Below are 26732 nucleotides of genomic sequence, written 5' to 3' on the forward strand. Positions count from 1 at the left end.
TTCATAAGATTATTCAACTAACTGATATTTAACATCCCTAGTTCAAAGTGATATGTAAGCATGCCCTAAAGATAGTAAAGGTACGTCTACACTTGCTCCCTAGTTCGGGCTAGGGATGCAAATGTAGGCTACCGAAATTGCTAATTAAGCGGGGATTTAAATATCCTGCACTTCATGAGCATGATCTCGCCGGCTCGTTAACAGCTGTTGAGCGGAGTAACGCACCGGGGAGATCATGCTAATGAAGCGCGAGATTTAAATCACCGCTTCATTAGCAATTTCGGTAGCCTACATTTGCATCCCTAGCTCAAACTAGGGAGCAAGTGTAGACGTACCCTAAGAGAAGATTAGAGCCCATACCTCAAGCAGGTGTATATGTGGTTGGGTGGGGAAAGTGTCTGAGTGAATGAGAACACACAGACACCAAGGATGTTCAAGAACAGAGGCAGAACTAGACAGCAAGAAAGACCATCAATAGCTGGTGAGTACAGTGTGACTCTGGGAGAAGCAAGAGCAAGCCCTTCGGAGTTTATTGGCTAAAAAGGTTTGAATCTATATAAGCTACAAAACTGTTCTTAGTTCCTCCTGTGCTCCAAAAGCAGGATTGTATACCTCTTTGTAAATAAAGAGATGCATCAAAGAGAATACCAGATTCCACCAATTCTGCTGTGAAGTGGAACATCCCCACAATCCTGAAACTTTACTAGTGAGTTGCTCAGGTCAAAACAGGTAACACTACCTGGGGTATGTCTACACAGCAGGGCTAAAATTAAGGTATGGAACTGATGTAGCTCAAGTCGAAATAACTTAACTCTACTTTTGGTGCTGTCTACACAGCAGGAAGTCGAAGGAAAAATACTCTTCCTTCCACTTCCCTTACTCCTCCTGAAAGGAGGGTTACCAGGAGTCTGAGTAAGAAGTCCTCCAGCTCACCATTATTTTGAAATAATGGCTTGTAATGTAAACACGCTCTTTGTAATTTCAGAAGAACTTCAGTTATTTTGAAATAATGCTGCTGTGTAGACACAGCCCAAGTGCCCTGTAAGTGCGGTTATAGTAGCAGGAATAAACCTCCCTGGGGTTGAGCAGTGCCCACTACAGAAAAGCAACTAATGGATACTGCGTTAGGGGTTGGGTCTCTCAGCACACATACCGCCGCGGCAGAGCCTCCCCGTGACACAGATGAGTAGGTATTCCACGTTTCAAATAAGAAGGTTTCTGGGATAGTCGGTGAACTCTCATACTCCCAGCTGGTCTGGATGCCCTGGTAGACTCAGCGCAGAGATACGCCCCGGCGAGCACTCAGGAGGGCAGCCACGCTCAGGCTCAGACCGCTTCTGTGGCCGCTCCCGGGCGCACATGTTCGCAAGCGGCTCGGGGGCCTTTCTCCGCGCTAGCGCCGCTGCCTCCTCCCCTAGCAGCAGCGGCGGCGCCACCGCCGGCCACCCTGGCCTGGCCTGACCTAGGCCGGGAGAGGAGGCGGAGGAAGGGGGACCCAGCCCGGCCTCCTCGCCGTCACAATACGCACCGGGCCGCCCCAACAATCAGCGCCTGCTCAGGGGCCGGGGGGGCCGCTTTCCGCCTCTCCCAGTCCTGCCCCGGCACCGGCTCCACCATCCAATCGCTCGGCGGGGAGAGCGGGGCGGGGCGGGGCTGCAGCTGCCTTCGCCGCCGCCTGCGGCTCTTTCTGGAGTGGGAAGCGATGGAACAAAAGAAGCGCTGAGCGCGGCGGCGGCAGCAGCGCCCAGGCCGCGCCCGGTGGCCCCCTGCCCCGCGTCACTCGGTGTCCCCGGCCGCGGCATGGAGGGGGGCCTGCCCCGCTAGGCTCCGCGGCGGCGGCAGGACCCGGACCTAGCCGAGCCTCCCGCTCCCGGCCATGCCGAGCGGCAGCGCCGCCGGCCCCCAGGGGGAACTCCCCGAAGCCCCGCGCCTGCCCCCGCCGCCGCTGCTGCTGCTCCAGCAGCCGGACACCCTGCTCCTGCGGGAGCGCCTGGCCGGGCTGGGCCTCCACGATCACGGCCTAGCGGGCAGCGGGGAGGCGGCCGCCCGGCAGCAGGCCCGGCAGCGGCTGGCGGGGCCCGACCCGGGTCCCGACGGGGCGGAGGAGGAGGAGGAGGTCGGGGACGAAGCGGAGCTGGAGGAGGAGGAGGAGGAGCTGCTGGCGGGGGAGGAGGAGGAGGACCCGGCCTCGCTGCTGCTGCTCTCGTCTTCCTCTTCCTCGCCCTCGCAGCCGGGGGCCCCGCCGCCGCCTCCTCACCCCTTGCTGCCCGGCCTCGGCTCCGTGCTGCTCTCCCCGGCCGCCGCCTTCGATGCCCAGGAGGCGGCGGCGGCGGCCGGGGCGCTGTACGGGGCGGACGATCCCCAGGGCATGATGGCGGCGATGCTGTCCCACGCCTACGGGGGCGGCCTAGGCGGGGGGCCGGCGGCGGCCCCGGCTCTGAACGGCGAGCAGGCGGCGCTGCTGCGGAGGAAGAGCGTCAACACCACCGAGTGCGTCCCGGTGCCCAGCTCCGAGCATGTGGCCGAGATCGTCGGCCGGCAGGGTGAGTCCCGCCCGCGCAGGGGGGGCCGGGACGGGCGCCGAGCCAGGCCCGAGGTGGGGGGCGGGCCCGGGCGAGGCCAGCAGGAGAGGGGGGTGCGGGGCTGAGGCCTGCCCGCCCGGGGGGGGACAGGGCCTGCTGCGGGCGGGGAGGCCCAGGCCCAGCGCTGGGGAGAAGGCCGCTCGGATAAGCCTGGCAGGTGAGGCTGTGGCCCGAGGCAGGCCCGGGGGGGGGGGGGGTGCTTGGGACCGAGAAGTTGCTGGGAGGGCTCGGGCAGGTTCCTCCGGGGGTGGGGTAATCCCGGGACAGCCCCGTGAGGAGGGGGGTGTGGGCCGCCTGGGGGCGCTCACGGAGAGCCGCCTCGCCAAGGGTGTGTCACGGATAGAGAGGCTGGGGACTCCCCGCCTGCGGTTGTAGGGTGGGTGCCCGTAGGAGGGGGGGTGGGTGTGGGGAACCTGGGCTGGGAGACTTGGCACCCCCGAAGCAAAAGCAGGGGGAGGGTTGAGCCTTAGGCAATAGCATCCCACTTGGGTGGGCTGAGCTCTGGAAGGGGGGTTGTTGGGATGGGCCACAATCCCTGCGAGGAGATGGGTAGGATGGGTGCTGTGAGCGCGCTTGGTAAGGGGCAGTAGTGCCTGGGGCGGGGAAGCTAGCAGAATGCCGGATCCAGCACGGTCAAGAATCACTGGGCCAAGTGCTGGTGAGTACTTCTACTAAAAGGGACAGCACTCTGGGGCGATGAGATTTGCCAGTCTAGTGGCTTGAAGCCTGTGTGCACCAGAGGAGCATGTTGGCAGGAACTGCTCAGCACCCCTCTGGTAAAGGGGGAAACTGGAGTCTACTTGCATTACCTATCTGCTATGGAGGGGTATAATGTACCTTATCTCCATTGGAGAGGAGTTGCTGGACAACTGCTGGGGCATGAACCAGCACAAGCCACTGTAGGGGAGGTAGATATAGGGTTGTAAAGGTACCACTGTAATCTCTTCTTCTGAGTAGGCTGTTAGAATCAGGCTACTTGGTTAAACATAGTCCTGTATTTTGTTTAAACTTGATAAAGGTTTTTGTTTTGTTCCTCCCCTTCACCCCCAGTTTTAGTAGCTGCTGCTATTCAGGTTTACATAATGGCATGAAAGAGCTGAATGAATGCCTTTCTTCATTCTCAGTCAGTGGGGTAAATTCTCCCACCAGTCCCTTAAACTAACTCCCCCAGTCTTTCTTTTTGTCTGGGGATAGAATAAGGGGGGCTCAGGATTGGTGAGAATGGGCCCTTGCATGCAATAAAACATGAGTGGAATGAGCTGGGAAGCCTGCATAAAGAGTTGAGTGTATTAGTGGTGATTCCTTGTTTGTGTATGTGTGACATTTTTAAACCATAAATTTCAGTATAATCTGGTTAAGTGCAAATAGTTTGTTTTACTTTTAGCGGGGAAGTTTTTTTTAAAAAAACAAACAAAGACGATCTGTGGTATAACTTGGTTTGTAGAATCTGACCTAAAGTTAGTAAATTTCAAACACATGCACATGAGTAGTCTTATTAGCTTCTATGGGACTAATATGTGAATGAAGATAGTCACTTGCCTGAATATTTGCAGAATTGCATGCTTAGTCTTTTATTACGATAAATTTCCATTCATGCTCATTCAGACAAATAAGATGAGACTTCCACCATGAGCAAATTTAACAGGGAATAAATGTGTTATTTCCCTTGTTGCTATTTTTAACTGTTGCTTGTTTGACTGAGTGTTCTTGCCCTCACTTGCTCCAGTTTTTGCTTCCTGTTGATCTTACTGAAAAGTCACATGTCTGTTTTTCAAATCATGCTTTCATGGTAAGGTCATGCTTGTGATGTCACGGATTCAGTATTGTCACTTTCTTGTGGTATCAGGTTGGGAGAGAAAGATGGGGGTTGATAAAATCATTTCATGCACAAGTATTTCTGGTAAGTGTCTAATGAGAATACAAACTTTAAAAGTTCTTTTATTCTCATAATTTTTAAGGGGGTTGCTGAAATCATCAAACATGATTCCAAAAAGTTAGGCATCTAATCAGAAGCACTCTGTTTCTTTACCCTTTTTTTATATTGCATTGTTTACATTTGCTAGTCAAATGGTGAGTTAAACTAAACAACCCATGGTATTTCCTCAAAGCAATATTAACTAAATAGCAAAATTAAAATATGTAATAAGCAGAGCAAGGTGCATTCCAAACACAGTTTATTCATTGGGTTTACTTCCCCTATTCTTTATTCATTTGGACAGTATGCTACTCAGGTCAAGGATTCTCTCTTTTGTTGATGAAAAGTCTATAAACAAATAACTTTTTCTTCAATAATTTCTCTGATATAAGTAGTTGAACCTTTCATATAACAAACTTCAAAGTCAAATGTTCACAGATTATCAAAGGAGAAAATAGGGACGTGAAAAAATCTAAATGGTATACAGTTACCATTTTACCTGGGAGGGGCCGGTCCCTTCCTGGGGAGCCAGCTGCCTCATGCGGTGGGCTCTGAAGGCCCTGCTCCCGGGGTGTCCTAGGAGTGGGGTTTGCAGATCCTGCAGTGTGGGACAGCAAGCTCCCCAGAAAAGGACAGAGTAGGCATGTTAAATTTAGATTAATTGACTAATCAAATAGTTGATGCAGTTTGCATCGACTATTCGATTAGTTGATAAGGGGACCTCGCCTTGGAAGTGTATCAACAGCCCCAGAGCTGTTGCTACACTTCAAAAGCGAAAGCGCTGAGGGGAGCACTGGACCAGCAGGGGAATCAAGCAGTCCCTTGCTGGCCCCATGCTCCCTGTGACATTTCAAAGCAGCAGCACCTCATGGAGCCCAGGGTCAGCTGGGGAGTCCCCAGCTGACTGCTGGCCACATGTGGCATTTCAAAGAAGCAGTGCCACATGGAGCTCAGGGTCTGGCCCTGGGCTCCACACGGTGCTGCTGCTTCAAAACACTCCCTTCTCTCCTCCCCCCCCCCCCCTTCTGCTCCTTTCTCATAGAGGTAGCAAGGTGGGGGGGAGACTAGTCATTCACATCCCTAATGCAGCGTTTAAGTGGGAATAGAAATTTATAAATATCTTATCGATTAACCAGTCAAACTCTTATAACCCTGTTAGGAATATGCCCCTTGATTCCTGCATGCAACCAGATCTACTACACAGATCTGAGGCCTTTCTTTTAAGTGTGTCCATGAGAGCAACCAATTTCAGTATTCAGAAGTGAAAATGCTTTTCCAGGAAATAAACATGAGTGACGAAAGACTTGGTGTCACAGCATGGAAAACAGAATTGAAAAATGTTGTTTTCTGTGTTTCTCTTCCTTCCTCTTTCAGAGGATCATAGAAATTAGATGTGAAAGACTCATTCGTTCATCCCACCTATTCTTCACCCGTTTAGGATTCTTCCTTGTATCTTCTTCAGCACTTTTTCTTGTTTTAAATGACTCTCTCAATGAAGTTTGCATGAAAACATGTTCTTTGTTCCTAAAGTGTTCTTGTGCTCTGCTTCCTTTTATTCATCATCTGACATTATACTTTTTAGTTTGTGATAAGACACTTAGTTGCTGTGGAGAGGATCATGTCATAAACAAAGTGACTTCAGAAGAGAAAAAGTAGAAGACGAGAAACATAGTAATGAAAACCCTACCTTTTGTTATCAAAAACAATGACATAAACGCATTGCTTTTCTTAAAGATGTATTGGCAATTCATTAAAGGAAGTCTGTACTTCACAGAGGTAAACAAATGGTGTAAAAGTAGTATATTAAAACAATTTTCAAAATTGCATTTATAAATATCTGTTAATATTCTAGTCTCTCCATTATACACTTTAGTTACGTATTCACAGAGCACCGACTCCCAAACTTAGTTGGTTTATGTGCATCCTTCTTTAAAAAGCATTGAGGTGAATAGATAGAACATCGAGCACACACACAAAATAGTCTGGGAACTGGTGCTGAACTGAAGGCTAAATTCAGTCTTCCTTGTTTCAGAGGGGTAGCTGTGTTAGTCTATAATTATGAAAACAATGAGCAGTCCAAATACTAGTAAGGACGCTGCAGTTGCACTGTTAAATATGATTATCCCATCACAATTCCTAAGTATCTGGTTGCTTTCTGGATTTGAACTAATATAGTTTTTATCACATTGAGTACTGCTTTCCTGATTTGATAACATTTTTGTTCAGTATAAAGAATATTTTATACAGTGCTAATGAACTTTAAAAGTGACTTGCAAATGAACTTACAACAATTGGATTTGTGTCCTTTTGTATTTTTTGTTGTTGCCCTGTTGTGTACAGTGAGAACCTGGAAGATGTTTACTATATGTTTCCTGATTGTTTAATCATTGAAATATCAGGAATGTAAAGTCTGGTGTGGGTTTTTCTGGAGAACTCCCAGGGTCTAAAGATCATATTTATTGTGCACAATTAAAAGGAAGAGTTAGGGTGAGTGGAACTTACAAAATGTTCTTTAGCCAAGCTGAATTTTTTAAAGAGGGGCAGAGGGAGTTGACTGCCAGCATTATTTATATATCATAACACAGCAAAACAAAAGTGTAAACTGACTTATTTGTCAATGTATTTTGTAAGTTTTTAAATATTTTTATCTGTATATTAAAATTCTTAGTTTATGTAGTACTTTATTATTACAGCACTTATCCTTCAGGATTGCTACTTCTGCTATCTTCCCAATTTGGGGATTTGTCTTGGGAACTGACAGATGTCTTTAATGCCTCTGTGCTGAAGCAGTTGGAGGCCATTGTCTACATTACAAGCAAAATAACAGTATAGATACGGCTCCATAGCGAGGCTGCTGTAACTCTGTAGCACTGATAAGGCGCTACAGTGACAGGAGGGATCCATCACTGTAAGACAGTGGTCACCAACCAGTCAATCGGGATCTCCTGGTAGATCTTGGAACTTCTGACAGGGGATCCTGACTGGTTTGGCCAAGAGGTTATTAAGCACAGCACTTCAGTTACCACTCCCCCCACTGCTGCACATCTCCTGCCCTTTGCTTTGGAGCTGCCTTCCCCCCCACCCCTGGGAGCCTCCTGCTTGCTGTGCAAGGGAAGGAGAGGGGTGCTGATGTCAAGGTGCCCCCTCTCTCACCCTGTATCCTATCTCCACAGAGCAGAGGGGGGCACAACAGGGCTTAGGATGGAGTTTGCTGGTTGCTTTTGAGAGTGGCGCAAGGCCAGGGCAAGGGTGAGCCTGGGCACCAGCTGGGCACTGCTTACCATTTGAGGTAAGCAGGGACCAGCTGGTACTCGCATTCCGAAACCCCACCCCTGTCATGAACCCCCTTCTGCAACCCAAGCCCCTGCCCTAGCCCCAAGCACCCCTGCATCCAAGCACCCTTCCAGAGCCTGCACCTAGAACCCCCTGACACCCCAACTGCCTCCCCCAGCCTGTTAAAGTGAAGCAGGGTGGGAAAAGGAGGGAGGATGGCGTGAGCAGGGGCAGAGCCTCAGAGAAGGGGCAGAAAGGAGGCGGGGCAAGGGTATTTAGCTTGAGGTAGATCTTGGATTGCACTTACATTCAAAAAAGTGAACTCATGCTTTAAAAGGTTGGGGGTCCCTGCTGCAAGAACACAATTTCCCTGAGCAATGGAAGCTTAAGGGCAGGTCTACGCTTCGGGGTTGTCAACCTACCTCGTGCGACTCTGGCTACATGAATAAAGTAGCTGCAGTTGACATAGCTGAGATCAACTCATTGTGGCATCTACACCATGATGGGTCAATGGGAGAAATTCTTCTATAGACTTAAGTTACGCTTCTCATTTTGATGGGGTACCAGAGTCAACGGGAGAGTGATCTGCAGTTGATTTAGTAGGTCTTCAAAGTGTAGTCCAAGCTGAAAGAGCTGTGTGGATATTTTCAATAAATTTACACTAGCCAGGATGCATAATGTGGACACTGAACAAATTACAGAGGTTTTATTGATGTGTAAATTGCAAATGTGCACTTCTGTTATGCAGGTGTTTCACTGAAGGCTGCTGCTTCCTGGTATGGTCCATGCTTAAAACTGGCCAACAGCTCAGGGCGTGAAAAATCAACATCCCTGCACAAGCTAACCTAACCCCTGGTATGGATGCCTGCATTATGCAATGACCTATCTGCCGAAGCTCAGGGAGTTGGTGTTTGTACAATCACAGAAAAATCTCTCTAGTTGTTGGAGTTTGTATCTATGCTACAGGGTTATAGAAGGATAGCTATGGCACAGTAACTATACCTCTATAGCAGGGGTGGGCAAAAGGGCCTCCGCGGGCCAGATTCGGCCTGCCAGGAGGGTTGATCCGGCCCGCAGAGGCTCTGCCACTCCCCTGCCCTCAGGCCAATTAAGGCCTGAGGGTGGGGGAGCATGCAAAACTTCCTCCCGCCCTGGCAGGACCATGCAACGCTTTGAAGTGTCATACGCTTCTCTCAGGATGGGAGGAGATGTCACGTGCTTCCCCGCCCCCAAGCCTTGATTGGCCTCGGGGTGGGAGGAGTGTGCAACATTTCCTCCGCACCCCCACCCCCGTTCTGTGAGAACCGTACGGCACTTCAAAGTGACGTGCACGCGTGCAGGGCTGGGGCAGGGCAAAGGAAGCTTCGCACAGATACCCCACTCCCAGGCCCTGATTGGCCTCAGGACGGGGGGAACGTGTGATGCCTCTTCCTGCCCTGCGAGGAGCATGTAGCACTTTGAAGTGCCACGGGGGTAGGCTGGGAGGTGGTTTATGTGCTCTCCCCGCCCTCAGGTGAATCAGGGGCTGGGGAGCTGCGCAAAACTTCCTTCGTCCTGCCCCAGCCCTGCGAGGAGCGCATGGCACTTCAAAGGTGCCTAGTGGGAAGGGGAGGGGCCAAAGGGGATCTTCCAGGCCCAGACCAATTATGGTCTGTGGGTGGGGTAGCCCAGAAGCATCTTGGCTCCACCCCTTCTCGTTTAGACCTTCCCAGGGCAGCACAGGGCCACTTCAAAAAAAAATTAAGTGTCCCCTGTCCAAAAATTATTGCCCACTTCTGCTCTATAGCATCTGTAGTTTAGATACAACCTCAGTGACATAGCCATATACTTTTCAGTCCTAATTTTTTTGCTCTGAGCATTCATGTCCCATTAGAAAGCATTTGGAGGAAGGTATAAACCATTTGTTCATATGAATTCATGTATCTTTTCCAAAACAATTGAATTTTCCTTATGAATTCTGAAACCCCTAAGTTTTCCACAATGTGGAGAGGGCTATTGAGCACTGGCAGAAAAGGGGACAGAGGGAGATATTGTTTCTGGTTAGCAACTGGCTGCCTGGCTTGACAAAGATTGAGTTGAATAACTTGTGCAAGATCACATAGATCTGTAGCCATCCTTGGAAAACTTGATTTGGAGTGCCTACTTGGGCCCCCAAAATTATGAACAGAAGTAGAAATTTAAAAAAAGAAAAGAAACAGGACAACAATGTGTTTTACGGGGCAGTGGAGGAAGGAGATTAGGAGAAGACTTCCAGTGGTTCCAGACATACAGGATTAAGGAGGAAAAATAGCTATAGAAGTTTTTTCTACAACAGATGTATTTACCTTCTAAAACTTCCTCCTGTTGCTACCATGGATACACTTCCCCTGGTAGGAAGCTATAGTATAGACAAAGTAAATAACATATGTAACTGCTAATGCTTTAAAAACAAACTGTTGCCACTATCAGAGTGAGAATAATTTTTATCACCTGCAATAGTTAATATGTTGTTGGTTTTTTCATAGTCATCTAGACCTTCTCTAAGAAGCATTAGATGAGAGGGCAGGTAAAATGCTGGCTGCTCCAAGCACTGTAGCTACACCAGGTTTCATGTATACTAGGAAAACACATTGCATTAAAATTGTGATTTGCAACTTAGTTTGACAGTTTTGCCCTTAGTGTGACAACAGTTATGTTTAAAACATGGTGCAACACTTTAATAATGAGGAAAGGAACAACAAAAGGCTATTGTACACATGCCTTCTGGATCCCTGAATGTTAACTCTGGCTAGCCAACATACTTCTAAATATGACAATATTTTCATTCAGTAAGGCCAAATCATAGATTACATCGGGGTAGGCAATAATTTTTGAAGGGGAGCCCACCTCTCAAATTTCTGAAGTGGTTGCAGGCTGCCCAGGAAGGAGTGGGGCTTTGGGCAGAAGGGGCAGGGCCAGGGCCAGGAGGCTTCCCATGTTCCCCTGCCCACAGACCCTGATTGGCTAGGGGGTGGGGGAGCAAGTGATGTCTTTGTCCCCTGCCCCAAGCACCTAGAGAGAACCACCAGCTGTTCTGAACAGCTGGCGGTTCCCTCTAGGCGCTGCGCTCCTGGCAGCGGGAAGAGACTTTTTTATGCTCCCATCTCCCCAGATTTCAATTGGCCTGGGGGTAGGGGAGCACCAGAGTGGCCACAGACTGCATCAACCAGCTTGGTCGGCTGGACATGGCCCAACACGACTGTCTTGATCATCCCTGGTTTACATATTAACACATTTTAATGCTGGACAGACGAGGTTGGCCTGGTAATATCTTTCCCTAAAGAAGAGCTTTGTAAAATTCAAAAGTGTGTCCCTTCTACCACTGGAACGTGGTCCAGTGAGAGAGATTACTTCACTAACCTTGTTTCCCTCATAACCTGGGACTAATATGGCTATAACACTATAAACATTCTAACACTATGTATTTTGCAAGTATAGACAGAGATCTTCCATCTTTGCCACCGTTAGTGAAACTGCAATAGCGGGGCATTTTAGGTCAGAAACTAGTCAAGATGTAGCCAGATAACTGAAGCCTTCAAGTACCCTATTGAGATGAAAGAAAGCAGTTCACACACAAATTAAATCAGAACTTGAGGCAGAAACCTGGTCTGCCAGTCCTTGATAGGCGGAAGGAAAGGGGATGTTAAAACTATACCCAAGTACATTAATAATGTACACATTGAGCATTGATCTTCAGCAAACTTGGACCTAAACTTCATAGGAAATAAAACATTGTAGTACTTTTCTTGAGCAAAAGTTCTTCTTAATTAACATGGTCTTGAAACTTCCAAACAATATGAAAAATCTGTGTTGTAGATGGTTGATAATCTAAAAACAGCTGAATTTACAAAGGAAACTTGTTTGATTTCCCCACATGTCTAGACCAAATTCCCCAGTACTTCAGTCAGAAGAGCATAGTCTCCAGTGAAGTAATTATAAGGCTTTTCAAAAGATACTCAATGTTTACATTTGTACCTTGGTTTAAATCAATGACCATCAAGTCAGTTAGCAGTGTCATTAAGTAAATGCCCCACTCCAGGAATTGTATGTTTACTGTTGACAAGATTAGTATTCCTGAAGACAACCTATAGTCAACATGATTAATTCAGCCAACCGAGGAGTGCTCTTCCAACTCTGAGTGGCTGTGACTAGGTTGGTATAACTTGGGTCAGTCAGGGGTGTGGATTAGTCACACCCCATGAGCAACAGAAATTATACCTATGTAATTTGTAGTGTAGACACAGCCGAAGCATATTAGCCTTCAAAACTGCACTATTCATACAGTTCTAGGAATAAACCTAATTTTCATGACAAAGATGATTGCATATTTCAGCCTGTGTGGCAGTTGATCACGACATGCAAGAAGATCACAAACTAGATGCAATGTAAAAGCTACACAACTAATTTGACAAGTGCCAGAAATGTCAAAATGAATGCTGACACTCTTAACTTTATTTCTGAATTTCCAGCACTTTCTGTCACAGGTTATTACTAGGGATGAGAGAGTGTAACTGTATATATGGTTAACCGATGAGCGTGGGCATGGTTACACACAGCCCCACCCTCCTGTTGCTGCCTTTGTATTAGGGATGTTAACTAGCAATTAATTTACTAGTTGAGTAGTGGATGGAATTTCCGTCCACTACTCGACTACTTGATAAGCACTGCCGAGTTCCACTGGGGCTCTTGTACATTTCAAAGTTGGTACGTAACGTGGATCCAAGGGCCAGTGGGAAGTCTCTCTGACTCTAGGCTCCATGCGGGTGTTCCCCAGTGGGGGCTCTTTTGCATTTCAAAGTGGAAGTGCCTGCGTGGAGCCTGGGGTCAGCGGGGGACTCAGAGTCCCACACTGGCCCCAGGCTCTATGCAGGTACTTCGTTTTTTGAAATGCACAAGAGCCCCCAGTGGGGATTCTTGTACACTGCAAAGCTGGCTCTCCACACAGAGCTCGGGGTCAGTGTGGTGCTGCCGCTTTGAAATGCCACTGGAACCTGGGGTCAGCTGGAGAGTTCATGGGCTTAGTGCGGCGCTGCTGCTTTGAAATGCTGGATGGAGCCTAGGATCAGATCCTGGGCTCAGCGGGGCATTTCAAAGTGGCAGAGCTGCTTGGAGCCTGGGATCAGCTGGGGACTCCATGTGGCGCTGCCACTTTTAAGTACCCTTCTCTTGTGTCCCCGTCCTCCCCCCACCCTTGCTTCCTCTGTCCAATTTGCTTATTGGATAGTTGTCTAGTCCTTTACATCCCTACTTTGTATCAGAGGCAACAGCATTGAGTGGGGGGGGGGGGGAGCTATGCAGGAGCTGGTGCTTGTAGGGAACTGGCTTAAAAGCCATATCCTTGCGTGCACCAGTTCCCAGGTAGCCACAGGTCTTTCTCCACCCCTCCCCTTTGTGTAACCGCTGAAATTTTCAGCAGTTGCACACTTACTTGAATAAATGTGTTTTTAACATGCCTAGTTATTACAAAGATGACATGTTGTTGGGGGGGGGGGTTGTTGTCTCAAATACTCGGTCTGGAATTTCCAACTGTGTTTCTTTCAACAGCTTTTGGTGAAATAAAATGCATAAACTTTTTTGTGAAGTTGATATTTTCTGTTTTTATTGTTAGTTGCATCAGGAAACAGGAACACATGCATGTGCTTTAATTGATGGCAAAGGTCAGAATAGTTGCTAAAGGTTTAATGGACTTTATGCAGTTTGCCAAAAGCATGTCTCATGCTACATAAAAATTGAACCCAAATTGCAAAGTTTTTGTTAAAAGGCTTCCAGGGATCATGAGAAATTATAAATCCCAGGATGCTTCCTGAGGACCCTTGTTTGATTTCCTTCCCATCCAGCTCTCAGCTGAAGTGTACAGATTTTCCATTTCTGTAACTAGCCAAAGATCTTGTGGACTTTAATTTGTGAACATCTACTGACTAATTTTTAAACCGAACTGGTCCTGGGGGGGAAATGATGTCACAAGCTGCACCAGCAAAACTTCTGGATCTTGAATATTTCCCCCACATGCCACACATAGATTCCAGTCTGAGCAAGACTCTGATCCCAGTATACTGCATAGGCTTGATTAAATGCAGTGCTCCACGGGGATCCTCCAAGAGTCTCTTCAGCTCCGTTCTTACAAATTATGGTTTTGAACGACCAATAGTCAGTTCTCACGTACAAAGGAAAAAGATAGGGTGGGGGAGAGAGCAACTTGCTATACACCCTAAACTGCCATTGGCTGTAAACTTAAAAAAAAAAAGTCTTGAAAGCTTTAGGGTTTTTGTTTTGTTTCAAAGAAGCAAGTTACAAGTCCAGAAAATTCAAAATTCAACTTCCTTTCAAGTTTCAGATATTTCCTGAAAAAGCTCTCCCCAGATATCCTCTGTCTATCCAGATATTTTAACTCGCCATAATTTATTGCATGCACACTTTCTGAATTAATAAGATATTACATCTCCATACTTTAAATCTCCTAGGTTGATAGTACAAACCATGTGCTACTGCCATTTCATATGTGTCCCTGTGTCCTAGGCAGCAAACTACCCAGAACCTCTGCTGCACTCAACTGCAAGAAGGCAGTATCCCTGTTTTGGCATTGATAACTTGGAAGTTATGCACTGTAGGGGTTTGAATTGAAAACCCATCAGTACATAAGTTAAAGCTGTTTGAAGGGCAACTGACAGTTTTGACAGTTCGGTCTTCTGACCTACAGAGATACACAGTAGGTGTGGACAGCTGTTTCCAGGCATCTTTTTGTGGTGGGATGACTGTGGAGGTCTAGTCTTTCCACTGGCCAAACAATCTGCTACATAATGGAACACCTGCCTGCTGCTGACACAGTTGATGGGTGCCTGTTCAGATGTTTACCTTGAGGGTGAATATTTATTATTATACTTAAATTTTCATTTGCACTTTACTCCTGAGAAGAATGAGTGGCAGACTCTCCTTGTCCTGATTCATACTAAGCATAGTGTTTGAATTCTGTCTAGGCCCCCACTATCCTCAAAACGCTTCCTTGAGGTGAGCGGGAACTTTTTGTGATGGTGCAGTCACAGGAGTTCCCTTGGTACTATTCCCTGATGTGCTGATTATGCCACTCTGGGTGTCCTGCTGGGCCAGATCTTCTGGTCTTCCCCAGGCAAAGCACAGAATTGGAGAAACCACCCCCTGCAAAGCAGTGCAGATACTGAATCACTTCAGCTTTGGGACAGTGCAGTTTTAGAGCACAGCACCCAGGAAACCAACCCTCTTCCCAAATAAATTAAGGAAATCTTGAAGATGTTTGCTCTTTATCAATGAAAGAAAGAGATGCAAACTGGTCATTTCTCCAAGGTAACACCTGTCCTGATTTAAAAAAAAAAAAAAAAAAAAGTATTCTTATTAGGTATTCTTATTCTGTAAACAGTAAGATTTAAGTGGTGTCAAGTGCAAACAGGCAGATCAAAGTAAGTTACTAAATTATATTGAAAAGCAAATGCGTAACTAGTTCTAACTAAGGCTGTTACGGACAAGTTGACTTCTCTCTTCTCTCTTCCCTCCCCCCCCCCCCCCCCATCAGATAGGCAGGAAAGGGGAAGGGGTAGAAGGGCTACTTCAAAGCAGCAGCACTGCACAGCTAAGCTGGGGATCACTTTGAAACCCCAAGGCAGCATTTCAAAGGGGCAGCACCAATGACTCTGGGTTTTGGGGAAATGCTAAATGGAGCAGCACAGTGTAGAGCCTGGGGTCAGTGGGGAACTCTGAGTCCCCCAGTGACCCCAGGCTCCATGAGGCGCTATGGCTTTGATATGCACATGAACCCCTGCTGGGGACTCTTGTACATTTCAAAGCAGACACGCTTGCATGCAGTCCGGAGTCAGCAGGACTTCCCCAGCGGGGGCTCCTGTGCATTTCACAGGAGGAATGCGGAAGTGTCTATCAACTAGTCGATGGAATTTGTCGACTAGTCAGTTAACCTCCATTTAACATCCTTAGTTCTAACTCACTAAAAATGTATTGCAAGCAGATTCTTACCTTAACGTGTTGTTCTTATTTCAGGCATCATCTTTGACTTGAAGACTGTCTTTTACTCTGACTTGGGTCTCCTGCCTTCTTTGTATCTTTTTGGTGTGTGCCAGGCCAGCCAAAGACAAAGGAATGATAGTCTCCCATTGCTTAAATAGACCTTTTCCCTGGCTGGGAACTCTTTGTTCTACATTCCCCTTTCCTTGGAGAATATACCAGGGTCAAAATGGAATCCCAGTACCAGATGGTATGATCACTTGTCTTACTAGTCAGATCACCTTTGGACTTACAGGACAAACAAGTGTCAGCCGACAGTCAGGGCAGTGTGTGTGTGTATGTTTCCGAGAAAAGGTTTAACGTCCGTGCCTTTACTGCTAGGACCGGGGTCCCATCGCAGAGGGTGGCCAGCAGGCCAACAGACGCCCCGTTATATAGGAAGAGCTTATTACACCTTAGATTTTAGCTGCTAGAACACAGGGGGTTCCTTCGCAGAGGGCAGCCTAGGAAAGGCTGAAAAGGTGCCCCAACAGATCTTGTCACCTGGGAGTGACACAGATCCAAACGCCCAAGCTCTCCCTATGTCTGTCCCTTTATGACCGGCTGAAGTTCTTTTAAATTGTGCTTGGTTCTGTTACAGCAACTGAAGGAGGCAGGTTAAAGCTTAAGCAGTTACAGGTTTATTAAAGAAGCTTATAAATCATATGGTTGCAATGGCTATTGTTCTATTTCTTAACTATTAGCAAAATATAGGTCTTAAAAATGGTTACAAAGAAGATAAAGATAGAAAAATAGAAATAATGGTACCAAGTAACAGCTTACTCTTTCTATGTGTACACTTAAGACAGAGGACCACATCCAGGTACCATTTTTACCCCCTTCTGTGCCTCTCGACTCCAGCATGTCAGGCCAGGGCCGGTCCCTCAATTCCTAGGAAAGACGAAAATACGAAGTGGGCGTCCCCATAGAACCTCCGGAGGTCAAACACCTAACCCGACCAGCCGGTAGAGGGTAGAATGACACTCAAAGTGAGTGTGTGCTGGGCCCATCTTATATAATCATGGGGTCACGTATTTCTCTTTCTTATCTGTAATGCCAATTGATGCTGGTCTGTCTGCTGTGAGACCAGTTCTTACAAGGAAGTTGTGAACTTAATTTACACTTGTAAGAGAGATTTGAGATGATTAAATTTTGAAGTACTGGACATTGTTTTCTCAGTGGGAAATTCCTCTTCCTGGGACTGTGTGTGTTCGAATCAACATAGGTGCCAGCCGCAGCCTCGAGGCCAGCTTATTGACTTAGCTGCTCTCTATCCACATATCTGTGTTTCAGCTTCTCAGGATCAGATGAGCCAGCATAGACTATGCTGATATTATTGCTCCTTTTCTGTCCTGTATGCTTCAGAGAGGCAAATAAGATGGATAATATAGGGGTTAGTATGTCTGGCCACAACAAGGCAGTTACAAGTTAAGTTGTGCTCTCAACAATCTGGTGATTCAGTAATGGCTCTCATTAGCACATTTAAAACAACAAGCAGTCTCATACTTCATATTTTAAATGTCACATACAAGAATGTTACATGCACCAAAATAAGATATACAGATCCAGACCATTATAACATTAAAATTGATAGGTTACATGAGGTATTTTGCTCTAAGCATCTGAGTTTTGCATATTCATAACCCAATTTTCATAAAGCATGGAGGAGAACCGTCACTGTTTTACCCCCTGAAGAGAAGCATAGGCTATGTGACTTGTTCAAGGTCATCCAGTCCATGGAAGAGTTGCCTTCCCCTCCCCCCCACCCCCCCCCAAACGCTGCTGCCTCTTTATGATATGCAACAGCAGGCAGGGAGAGGGCAGGGGAGGCTGCCTTGAAGCAGTTTCTGTGTGTGAGAGGGTCCAAGCTTTCCACAAGACACAGGCTGCTCCACATTCCATGGAGCAGCCTCTGTCCATGGTGAGTCTGGGCCTGCTGTGGACAGAGGCTGCGTCACAAGAGCAGCTCCTGTCTGTGGGGAATAGGGATGTAAGTGACTAGTTGACCATCTGATAAGCATAAGCTTTTAGTCAAGTAGTGACTCAACTAGTCACTTTCCACCCCCTTGCTGCCTCTATCCAATAAGCAAATTGCGTAGCTTATTTTGAGTTTGTTTCAAAATAAAGTGCTATTTTGAGACATCCTTAATCTTCGTGCAATAAGGGTTACCGGGATGCTGAAATAGCACGCCCGTTATTTTGAAAGATATTTTGAAATAACGGATGGCTTGTTAAGATGCAGCGTATGGGGGATCCTGAAATAACTTCGATATGTAGACATACCCTAGGAGTGTAGACCAGCCTCAGTCTAAAAGAATTACAATACTCAATGGCTGTCAGACTTTGCTGTTTGCATCTGTTGCTGGGATATTCTGTATTGTTTCACATCAAGAATCTGGAGACACCGGTGGGGCGGACAGAGCTGGAGGATTTCTCTTCATAAGCAAGCGTTTTTGTCTGTGACTCAAGGGGCTTAGAAACCCTTTGATGTGTACAGTGGCTGTGTGATTCTTAATAGCTTAAAAACATGTCATGGACCATGACCTCTTACCTTCCCCCAGGAAATCTGGCTATGGTAAAGGAGAGGTAGGGTGGTGACGTTCCATCCGGGGCTTCTACCATGGGCTGGGCTCCAGCTGCTAGTCCTGGCCTGAGCTGGGGGGGGATGGGACTACTTCTTCCCCTGCAAGGGCTGCTCAAGGAGCCAGATCAGACCCACCTCCAATAACTTCACCCAGCAGAAGGAAGCTTTGCAGCTGTTGGGCTAGGACATCCTCCAACCCAGGCAGGAGAATTCTGGAAGAATGTGGACATACGGTAGCCCTACTCTGTGACCCTCATTTCTAGGCTGCTGAAGTGGCGCTGGTTTTCAAGCTTGGTGCCTGACCAGCAGCTACTGTTTTCCAGATGCCCAGCTCTGAGGGCAATGTACCTGTCAGCAACAGCACAGAAGTGAGGGTAGCAATCTCCACTCCTGACAATAACTTTGCAACCTTCACAGCACCTTTTTGAATCCGTTCCCCACTCCTTTACACCACCATTAAATTGATTAATTTTAAAATCCTATGACTGAAATTGACCAGAGTAGACCATGACTTGGTTAGGGCCATAACAGACTTCCTTTAGTGGCTGTTCTTTCTATCCCTTGGAAAGTTTGTGTGTTAATCTTGGAGTGGGTGGAAACACCTTTTTTTAAGCTTAATTTTTAAATATCTGAAGGTATTATTCTGCCACCTTTGGCAAGAGGCATATCTGGGCTTTTGCTTTTTTTTTTAGGCTGACAAGTCATATCTTAAAATAAAGCCATGCTCCTCTTGGTCAGTGCACCATTCTGAATGTTGGCATGTTGTGAATCCTTCTTATCAATGTGAATTGTGCTAGGACAGAAGTTTATTAAAAGCAACCTTCTAGGAGTTTTCAGCTGAAATGGCAAGTGTGGCCCTGCAGGTTGTGGGGATTTGGTGCTGAAGACAGACTAGCTACCAGGGAAACTTGTTTTGAATGAGTAACTTATTCAGATTGGTAAAGCACTATGGAAACTGGTAATTAGGCTCAAATCTGCCTTTTAAAATCACTCTTTGTGCCAGATCCACTGTAAAGTGTGTTTGTCTTTCTGTAAATGTTTGTTTTTTCATACCCTCTGTGAAATAAGGGCATGGTATCAGTTATCCAAGTGGAATGAAGGAAATTAAAATAATTTTGCATGTGGGGGAATAATAGGTGCACACCAGGAGGATATGACTTCATTTTGGGGTATGCAGGTAAACAAGGCTTTACTGCATTGGGAAACTTAGCAGCAGCATATGGACTCATTGTGGGTAATTTATCCCAAAAGGCAAATTCCATGTTGCTTCGTCAATTTAATGCTTGTGATAGCATCAAAAGCCCAACGCAGGCTAGGCACTTACTCAGAGTGGAAGCTCACAACACAATCTCGAATGTGGAGGGAGAAGAGAAAATTACTTCAGTTAAGAATTTATACATTACTGTTGTTAGCAGAGACATGTAACCTTTCTCCAAAACCAACAACTCCTTATGACATCTGACTTTTTCTTAGTCCTCCCACTCAGTTGCCGGTGTGGCTGTTGTCCTGCTAGACAGGTTTTATGCAATATTCAAATCTTTCTTTACAAAGTAAAAGAGTGGAACATATTATTACTTTTTTAATAACTGCATTAAAAATTTCACTTTCTGCAAGCACCCTTGTACATAGTATAGTCTGGAATATTTCATATAAAAAGCTCTTTAAAAAAAATTAAGGATTTTCTAATGTTTTCTGGCTACCTGCTGACACTAAAGGGCCTGCTCAGCAGAGGAGAGCACTTGGGCACAGGCGTAGTGTCACCCACCCTGTTTGTGCCTGTTCTGGCCTTGATAGCAGCATTGCAGTGTAGGGCTTCTTAGGGTATGTCTACATAGGCTAAAAGCTCCAGGCCATGAATGCTCTGGAAGTGAGGCTAAATGTTTCTGGGTAGATATTCTAGCTTGAGCTGGAGCCCATCCTCTGAGAGCCTTCATGCTTGTAGGCTCCTAGAGCTTGGCCTCTGGCCTGAGCCGAAACACTTTTAGGCTCAAGGTCCACAAGCCCAAGTCAGCTGACCGGACATCCCCATAGCTTCTAGATTTCTGGAAAGATCTGTAGAGGAACCCTTTATGCACCCACTCCTGATTTGAATCATAATAGTGTTACTTGAATAGTAGTAAGTAACGATATTTTGAGACAACGTTTGAAGGGCTTAAATTGATCATTTCCCTTGCTGAAGTATGTTTGCACTGCATCTGGAAGCAAGCCTCCCACCCCAGCTAGCTCCAGCCCCACTAGTGTACATGTACATTGAACTAGCTCAGGAATGGCCAACCTGCGGATCTCTCCCCACCTCCCCCCAATGTGTGGCTCGTGAAGCCACCCCCGTGCCCCCTGAACACGGCCCACGGCTCCCCTGTGCTCACCGGGGCAGGGGAGCCGTCCGGATCAAAATGGCAGCTCTAATATGGCGGCCGTAGCTGCTGATGGGAGCCTGCCAAGGCCAAAAAGCCTTCTTAAAGAGCCAGTCTTTTGTTTTTCTCTCTACAACTTTTTGCCCCGGCTATTCGCACTGGATCCAGCTGGATCTTGGCTCTTCATCTGGAATGGGTTGGCCACCCCTGAACTAGCTCAAGCTCAGCTAGTTTGAGTCTTCCTGGGCTAGTAGGCTTGCTGGAAGCTGCACTATAGACTTCCTGTGTCATAAAGAACATTTGCCAACAGACACAGGGATCTGCTGCTTTGGGATCCCAATCTGCAGGATGGGTTCGAGTTGCTTGAATGTGCAACATGCTAAAAATACTCTTGTGTTTTAGGAAGAGACCATCCTTTCTTTTTGTGCTCATACTTTGAATGCTGAGAGTAGAAATTATGTAAATACAGCCTGGAATCCCCAGCAGAAACTAAGGTACAACGATTATAACCAGAAGGAAACTGGCAGACTATTGCTCCACAAGCTGGCAGGGAAGCTTCCACTAATCAAATGAGGCAGAAGTAAAGCATAAATTATACCAGTGCTCACTGGCAACAATGACACTTTTTGGCAAATGTCCTGTTTTGAGGAGGTTGATTGCAGTACCTATAGCTTATTGTGCATGCATTGTCTGGTCCCCTAACTCTTGTGTTCAGTTCAGACAAGTCAAGAATTCACTTCTGATTAAGGGGGAGGGAAGAGCAGGAGAAGTCAGCGGAATGTATGATTGCCAACTCTCCAGAATTGTCTTGAAGTCTCTGGGAATAAAGATTGTCAATTGATGAAACCTCCAGGAATATATCCAAAGTTGCCAACCTTGTGTTAATGCAAGATTATGCAGGTGTCAAATAGGGATGTGAATGGTTAACTGTCAAGGGCTGCTCCAGCACCACGGGGTCCACAGGCATGGGGGTGCTCCAGCCTGGAGAGAGCATCCCCCTCCCACAGTGGGTCCGGTCCAGCGCATCATGGACAGGGCCCTTGCCTGCACCCGTTTAAATGGTTAACTAATTGGCACTAGGGATGTGTAAACTTATGGAGCATGTGTGTAGACAAAGGTACAGGTAGATAGGCCTACCTCACAAGGCATTGAAAGGCTGCCAGTACCTTGCCTACACTTACCTGGTGTTCCTGCTGCTTTTACAACTCGTGGAGATCTACCAGTGTTAACATTGAAGGTTCATCATGAAGTAACTGATGTAGACAGTAGGGATGTTGACTATCGGGTATTTGTATAAATGTGTAACCGCTGCAAATTTTAGCAGCCGGGAGGGAGCAGGGAGGAGCCAGTGCTTGCAGGGAGCTGGCTTAAAAGGGGCAGGAGGCTCCATGGGAGCCAATATGTTTGGGGAGCCGGCTTGAAAGCCTCTTCCTGCATGTACCGGCTCTTGCCTTCTCCGCCCCCCCCCCCCTTTAAAGGGTAGGGGGAACAAGGCAGATCAACAGGAGGTGGTGCTCCTGCAGAGCCAGCTTTTAAGCTGGCTCTCCTGGATTATTGTGTGTCTGCCCCGTCCCACACCGCTGCCTTTGGGAGGCAAGGGGAAAGGAGATGGCTCTGTTGGAGCCAGTTTAAAAGCCAGTTCCCTGAGCGTATTGACTCCCACTTCCTCCCCCACTGCCTCTGATACTCACCCCCTTGCTGCCTCTGTATGTGTAGATGATAGAATGAATCGATAAGCCCAGGCTTATTGGTTAATCATGTAAACACATTGACATCCCTAGTAGCTGGGGCCGAAAAGAGTTGAGCTGAATAGCAAAAAATCTTTTTTTTTTCCCCCCCCTCCACAATCATTTTACAGGTGAACCCTTAGCATGCAACTGAATTTCTTTTCATCTTAAACATTGACTCCTAATAGAAAATGTTATTGCATCACTTAAAACTCACTGAGATATAAGAGTTGTATTTCACTTTCTTCTCTTGGAAACATTGGAAAGGTGCTGCTTTTAATAGTGTGCGGTTTAAAAAAAAAAAAAGCCTTGCAGAAATAACAAAGCCTCATAGATTAGACCAAGCATTAGGAAGAGTTGCCTCCAGAATTAACTAGCGTATTAAGGCATAATGTAAAAACACTTTTTAAAGCAATTAAAAACAATCAGTTAAATAATGTTATTGCAGTGTGTTAGTCTTACCCTCACCACAGATCAGCATGGAAAATTGAGAAGAAGGTTTTTTCTGTTTTTCACTCACGTGGTTTGAGAGAAGAACAAATGGCTTCAGGTTTCAGGCTTGTAGTTCCTTAAAGCTCACAGATTAAAACAGGGGACTGTTTTCTTGTGGGTGTTTTTTTAAAGTCATACTCTTTACTAAATGTGTGTTTTTGTTTTTGTTTTTTTTTCGTCTGAACAGGTTGCAAAATAAAAGCGTTAAGGGCCAAGACAAATACTTATATTAAGACCCCTGTTCGTGGAGAAGAACCCATTTTTGTCGTCACTGGACGGAAAGAGGATGTAGCCATGGCCAAAAGGGAAATTCTCTCAGCTGCTGAACACTTCTCCATGATCAGAGCATCACGCAACAAAAATGGTCCTGCTCTGGGTGGGTTGTCATGTACTCCCAACCTGCCAGGTCAGACTACAGTCCAAGTCAGGGTGCCTTACCGTGTAGTTGGGCTAGTGGTTGGACCCAAAGGAGCTACAATCAAAAGAATTCAGCAGCAGACCCACACGTATATAGTTACTCCCAGCAGAGACAAGGAGCCAGTCTTTGAGGTTACCGGGATGCCTGAAAATGTAGACCGTGCACGTGAAGAAATAGAAATGCATATTGCCATGCGCACTGGAAACTACATTGAGCTGAATGAAGAAAATGATTTCCATTACAATGGTACAGATGTGAGCTTTGAAGGAGGCACTTTCGGATCTGCGTGGCTTACTTCCAATCCTGTCCCCCCTAGCCGCACCAGAATGATTTCTAATTATAGAAATGACAGCTCCAGCTCCTTAGGAAGTGGCTCCACTGATTCTTATTTTGGAAGCAATAGATTGGCTGACTTCAGCCCTACAAGTCCATTCAGCACAGGAAACTTTTGGTTTGGAGAAACGTTGCCTTCTATAGGCACAGAAGATCTTGCAGTTGACTCTCCTGCGTATGACTCCTTACCAACACCTTCCCAAACCATCTGGACCCCTTTTGAACCAGTAACCCCACTCTCTGGCTTTGGTAGTGACCCTACTGGTAACATGAAGACTCAGCGTCGAGGGAGTCAGCCATCTACTCCTCGTCTGTCACCTACATTTCCTGAAACTCTGGAACATCCACTTGCTAGGAGAGTGAGAAGTGACCCACCCAGTACATGCAACCAGGCTGGCCTTCCAATATACATCCCTGCATTTTCTAATGGTACCAACAGTTACTCCTCTTCCAATGGCGGTTCCACATCCAGTTCACCACCCGAATCTAGACGAAAGCATGACTGTGTGATATGCTTTGAGAATGAAGTTATTGCTGCCCTAGTTCCTTGTGGCCACAATCTCTTCTGTATGGAATGTGCCAACAAGATCTGTGAAAAAGAAACGCCATCGTGTCCAGTTTGCCAGACAGCTGTTACTCAGGCAATCCAAATTCACTCTTAAATATATATAGATATTATATATGGACTTTTTAACTCTTAAAGGCATGGGTGTAATGATAACCCCCTACCCCCCAGTAAACTTCCTAATTAATTCTGACTGTTACTGGGCTTTCTTGGGATTAGGCTAAAGTTGTTAGTAAACTTATGCTTTCTAAAAGGCTGCTACAGTAACACTAAACTTAGATGGTCTCTGTCTGGTTTGGTTTAAACAGATGGCACGTTTAGCAGAGATACATCAGGCTATGGAGCAGAGGGAAAACTTCTAGATCAATTTCACAACCAAGAAAACAAATTAATTTTACAGGTTTTTTCCTAGTGATCTGTATTAAAGTGTTGGTAACTTCTATGTTCTGGAGGCAATGAACCTCATAGCCTCAACAGAGAATTAGTCTTCTCTACAGGGTTCGTGGTATTACTGATGTATCAAAAAACACTTCCAATGCTGCCTTCTTTACACTGCCAGTTTTGAAATAGGTTTTGGGCTTTGTTTTATTTTACAACAATTTACGCCTAATTCTCCAGTATTGCAAATAACTTTTTAATGCATAGTTTGATTTTTTTTTTTTTGTGGGACTAGATAAGGTTGTTGGCAGTTTTAAATAGATCACTGTTTATCTGGGGGGGAGGGGGAAATGGGACTGCCAAATTGACCTTCATCCACCCCGTTTGTGAACAATGGTATGTTCAGAGGATCAGGAATGATTTGGTCTCCTTCATTGTGAATTCCTACCCACTGCTTTTCTTAATGTAATGCGGAATAGCCTGACTGGGGCTCGATCCCATTTCAATAAGGGCTTTGGGGTGCACATACTTTGGCGAATAGTGAGGATGCTAACATTCCATTCACTAGTCTGATCAAGGTGTTCTTAAATGACATTTTAGAGATTATATAATTCAAAATGTGAAGCATTTTTATGTTCAATCCATACTTGTCTTGCACATTATATAAATATCTATATTTTATTTTAGTAATGTAAAGGAGAAAGGGGGAGGAGTGTATGTGCTCTTGTCTAATTCCTGAAAGCAGCTGTGACCATGGCCCTTCAATCATTTTACATCATTTCAAAACTGTTTCCAATTGCAACAAAAACTGTCTTTCAAATGTGCTGCTTACATTTCAACCTGTGGATGCCTCTAGCATCTTCATCCTCAGTATGTTCCAAAATCTGTGCTGGCATATGAAAAAAGAACCCCCTCCCCCCCCCCACACACACACACACAAAGTGGAGTTCTAGTGGAATTTTCTATTTTTTTAAAGCATTATTTTCCCAAGACACACAAACTTTTCCTCAGTATAGCAAAACAAATTCTATGTATTGAACTAGTAAATATACAGAAATTTTATTTTTTATTTCCACTTGAAGAGTTACATTTCGTATAAAAGTTTACAAATAATGGTTTTTATTTTATGATTTTTCAGTATAAGAGTTGCCTTGATGGCATATTATTATGTAATGCATAACTTTAATGCTAATTGCTTGTAGAATAGTTAAATGTCAGTATTGAAACCGAATCTTTAGATGCAGTCTTGTAGATATGAACAAATGTTCACCAAGCATGTATTTTGTATTTTATTGCATTGTACACTGCAACTAATAAGCCAAGGAATCGACAGATATTAGGTGCGTGTACCCTTTCTATAAACCACAAACTAACAATGATAAACTATCAATATAGTTTAGTATTTGCTAATTTTACTACACTCTTTTTGTTATGTATATGTAGGGAGGTCATAGGGATTATGAATTCAATTTGAGTAAAGTTTAAAAACCATATATTTTATGATAAAGGGCCTTTAACTTATGATGGCCAAAGCACTGATATTATATATTTGCTGTAAAGAGAATTATAAGAGTTTTATTTTTCTGATATTAAAAGTTACTTAATAAAGACTTGTTTCCATTAACTTGAATGTTTTCTGATTTTGCTGTCTTCATGATTCTCATTTCAAGTAGATTTTGTGAGACTATATTTCCCTTTTCCTCTCTTAAAAATTGGGTTGATTTTATGTAAGTGCTTTGTAAGTGAATGTTTTTTCAAATGTCTTCACTCTGTAAGTTTAGATGACTTCACATGAAGAGAATCTTTTTGCTTCTCTTTCTTTACTAATTTTACACATAGTATTTAAAAAGTAGCAATGATTGACCAAACTTACGAAAACTTAGTCCTAAGACTGATAACATTTGAAAGCAAATAGCCAAAATTTCTGTTACAAGCACATTTTTTTACTTTTATTTTTCTTTAGATCAAACATGTAAGAATAATTCTCTTCTGCTGCATATGTATGTTAAGTAGTGTTTTACTTTCATTATTTCAACAGTGAGTTCCATGCTGATTTCAAGTTGCAGGT

General features: G+C 45.5%; 1 protein-coding gene across 1 annotated transcript; it reads left to right on the forward strand.

Annotated features, from left to right (window-relative positions):
- The first annotated feature begins 1569 nt into the window (after nucleotides 1-1569).
- MEX3C (mex-3 RNA binding family member C) lies at nucleotides 1570-26294 on the forward strand. Its single transcript, XM_075932655.1, has 2 exons — nucleotides 1570-2543; nucleotides 23158-26294. The coding sequence occupies exons 1-2, from the start codon at nucleotides 1877-1879 to the stop codon at nucleotides 24381-24383; spliced, it is 1893 nt and encodes a 630-aa protein (XP_075788770.1). The 5' UTR covers nucleotides 1570-1876; the 3' UTR covers nucleotides 24384-26294.
- Nucleotides 26295-26732: the final 438 nt, after the last annotated feature.

Source organism: Pelodiscus sinensis, chromosome 6 (assembly GCF_049634645.1).
Source record: "Pelodiscus sinensis isolate JC-2024 chromosome 6, ASM4963464v1, whole genome shotgun sequence".
Lineage (NCBI taxonomy): Eukaryota > Metazoa > Chordata > Testudines > Trionychidae > Pelodiscus > Pelodiscus sinensis.

Bases quoted from the DNA above. Each gene is read 5' to 3' on its own strand.
- MEX3C (XM_075932655.1), top strand. From the start codon at position 1,877: ATGCCGAGCGGCAGCGCCGCCGGCCCCCAGGGGGAACTCCCCGAAGCC. The intron at 2,544-23,157 runs GTGAGTCCCGCC...TCGTCTGAACAG, and splicing joins CGAGATCGTCGGCCGGCAGG to GTTGCAAAATAAAAGCGTTA.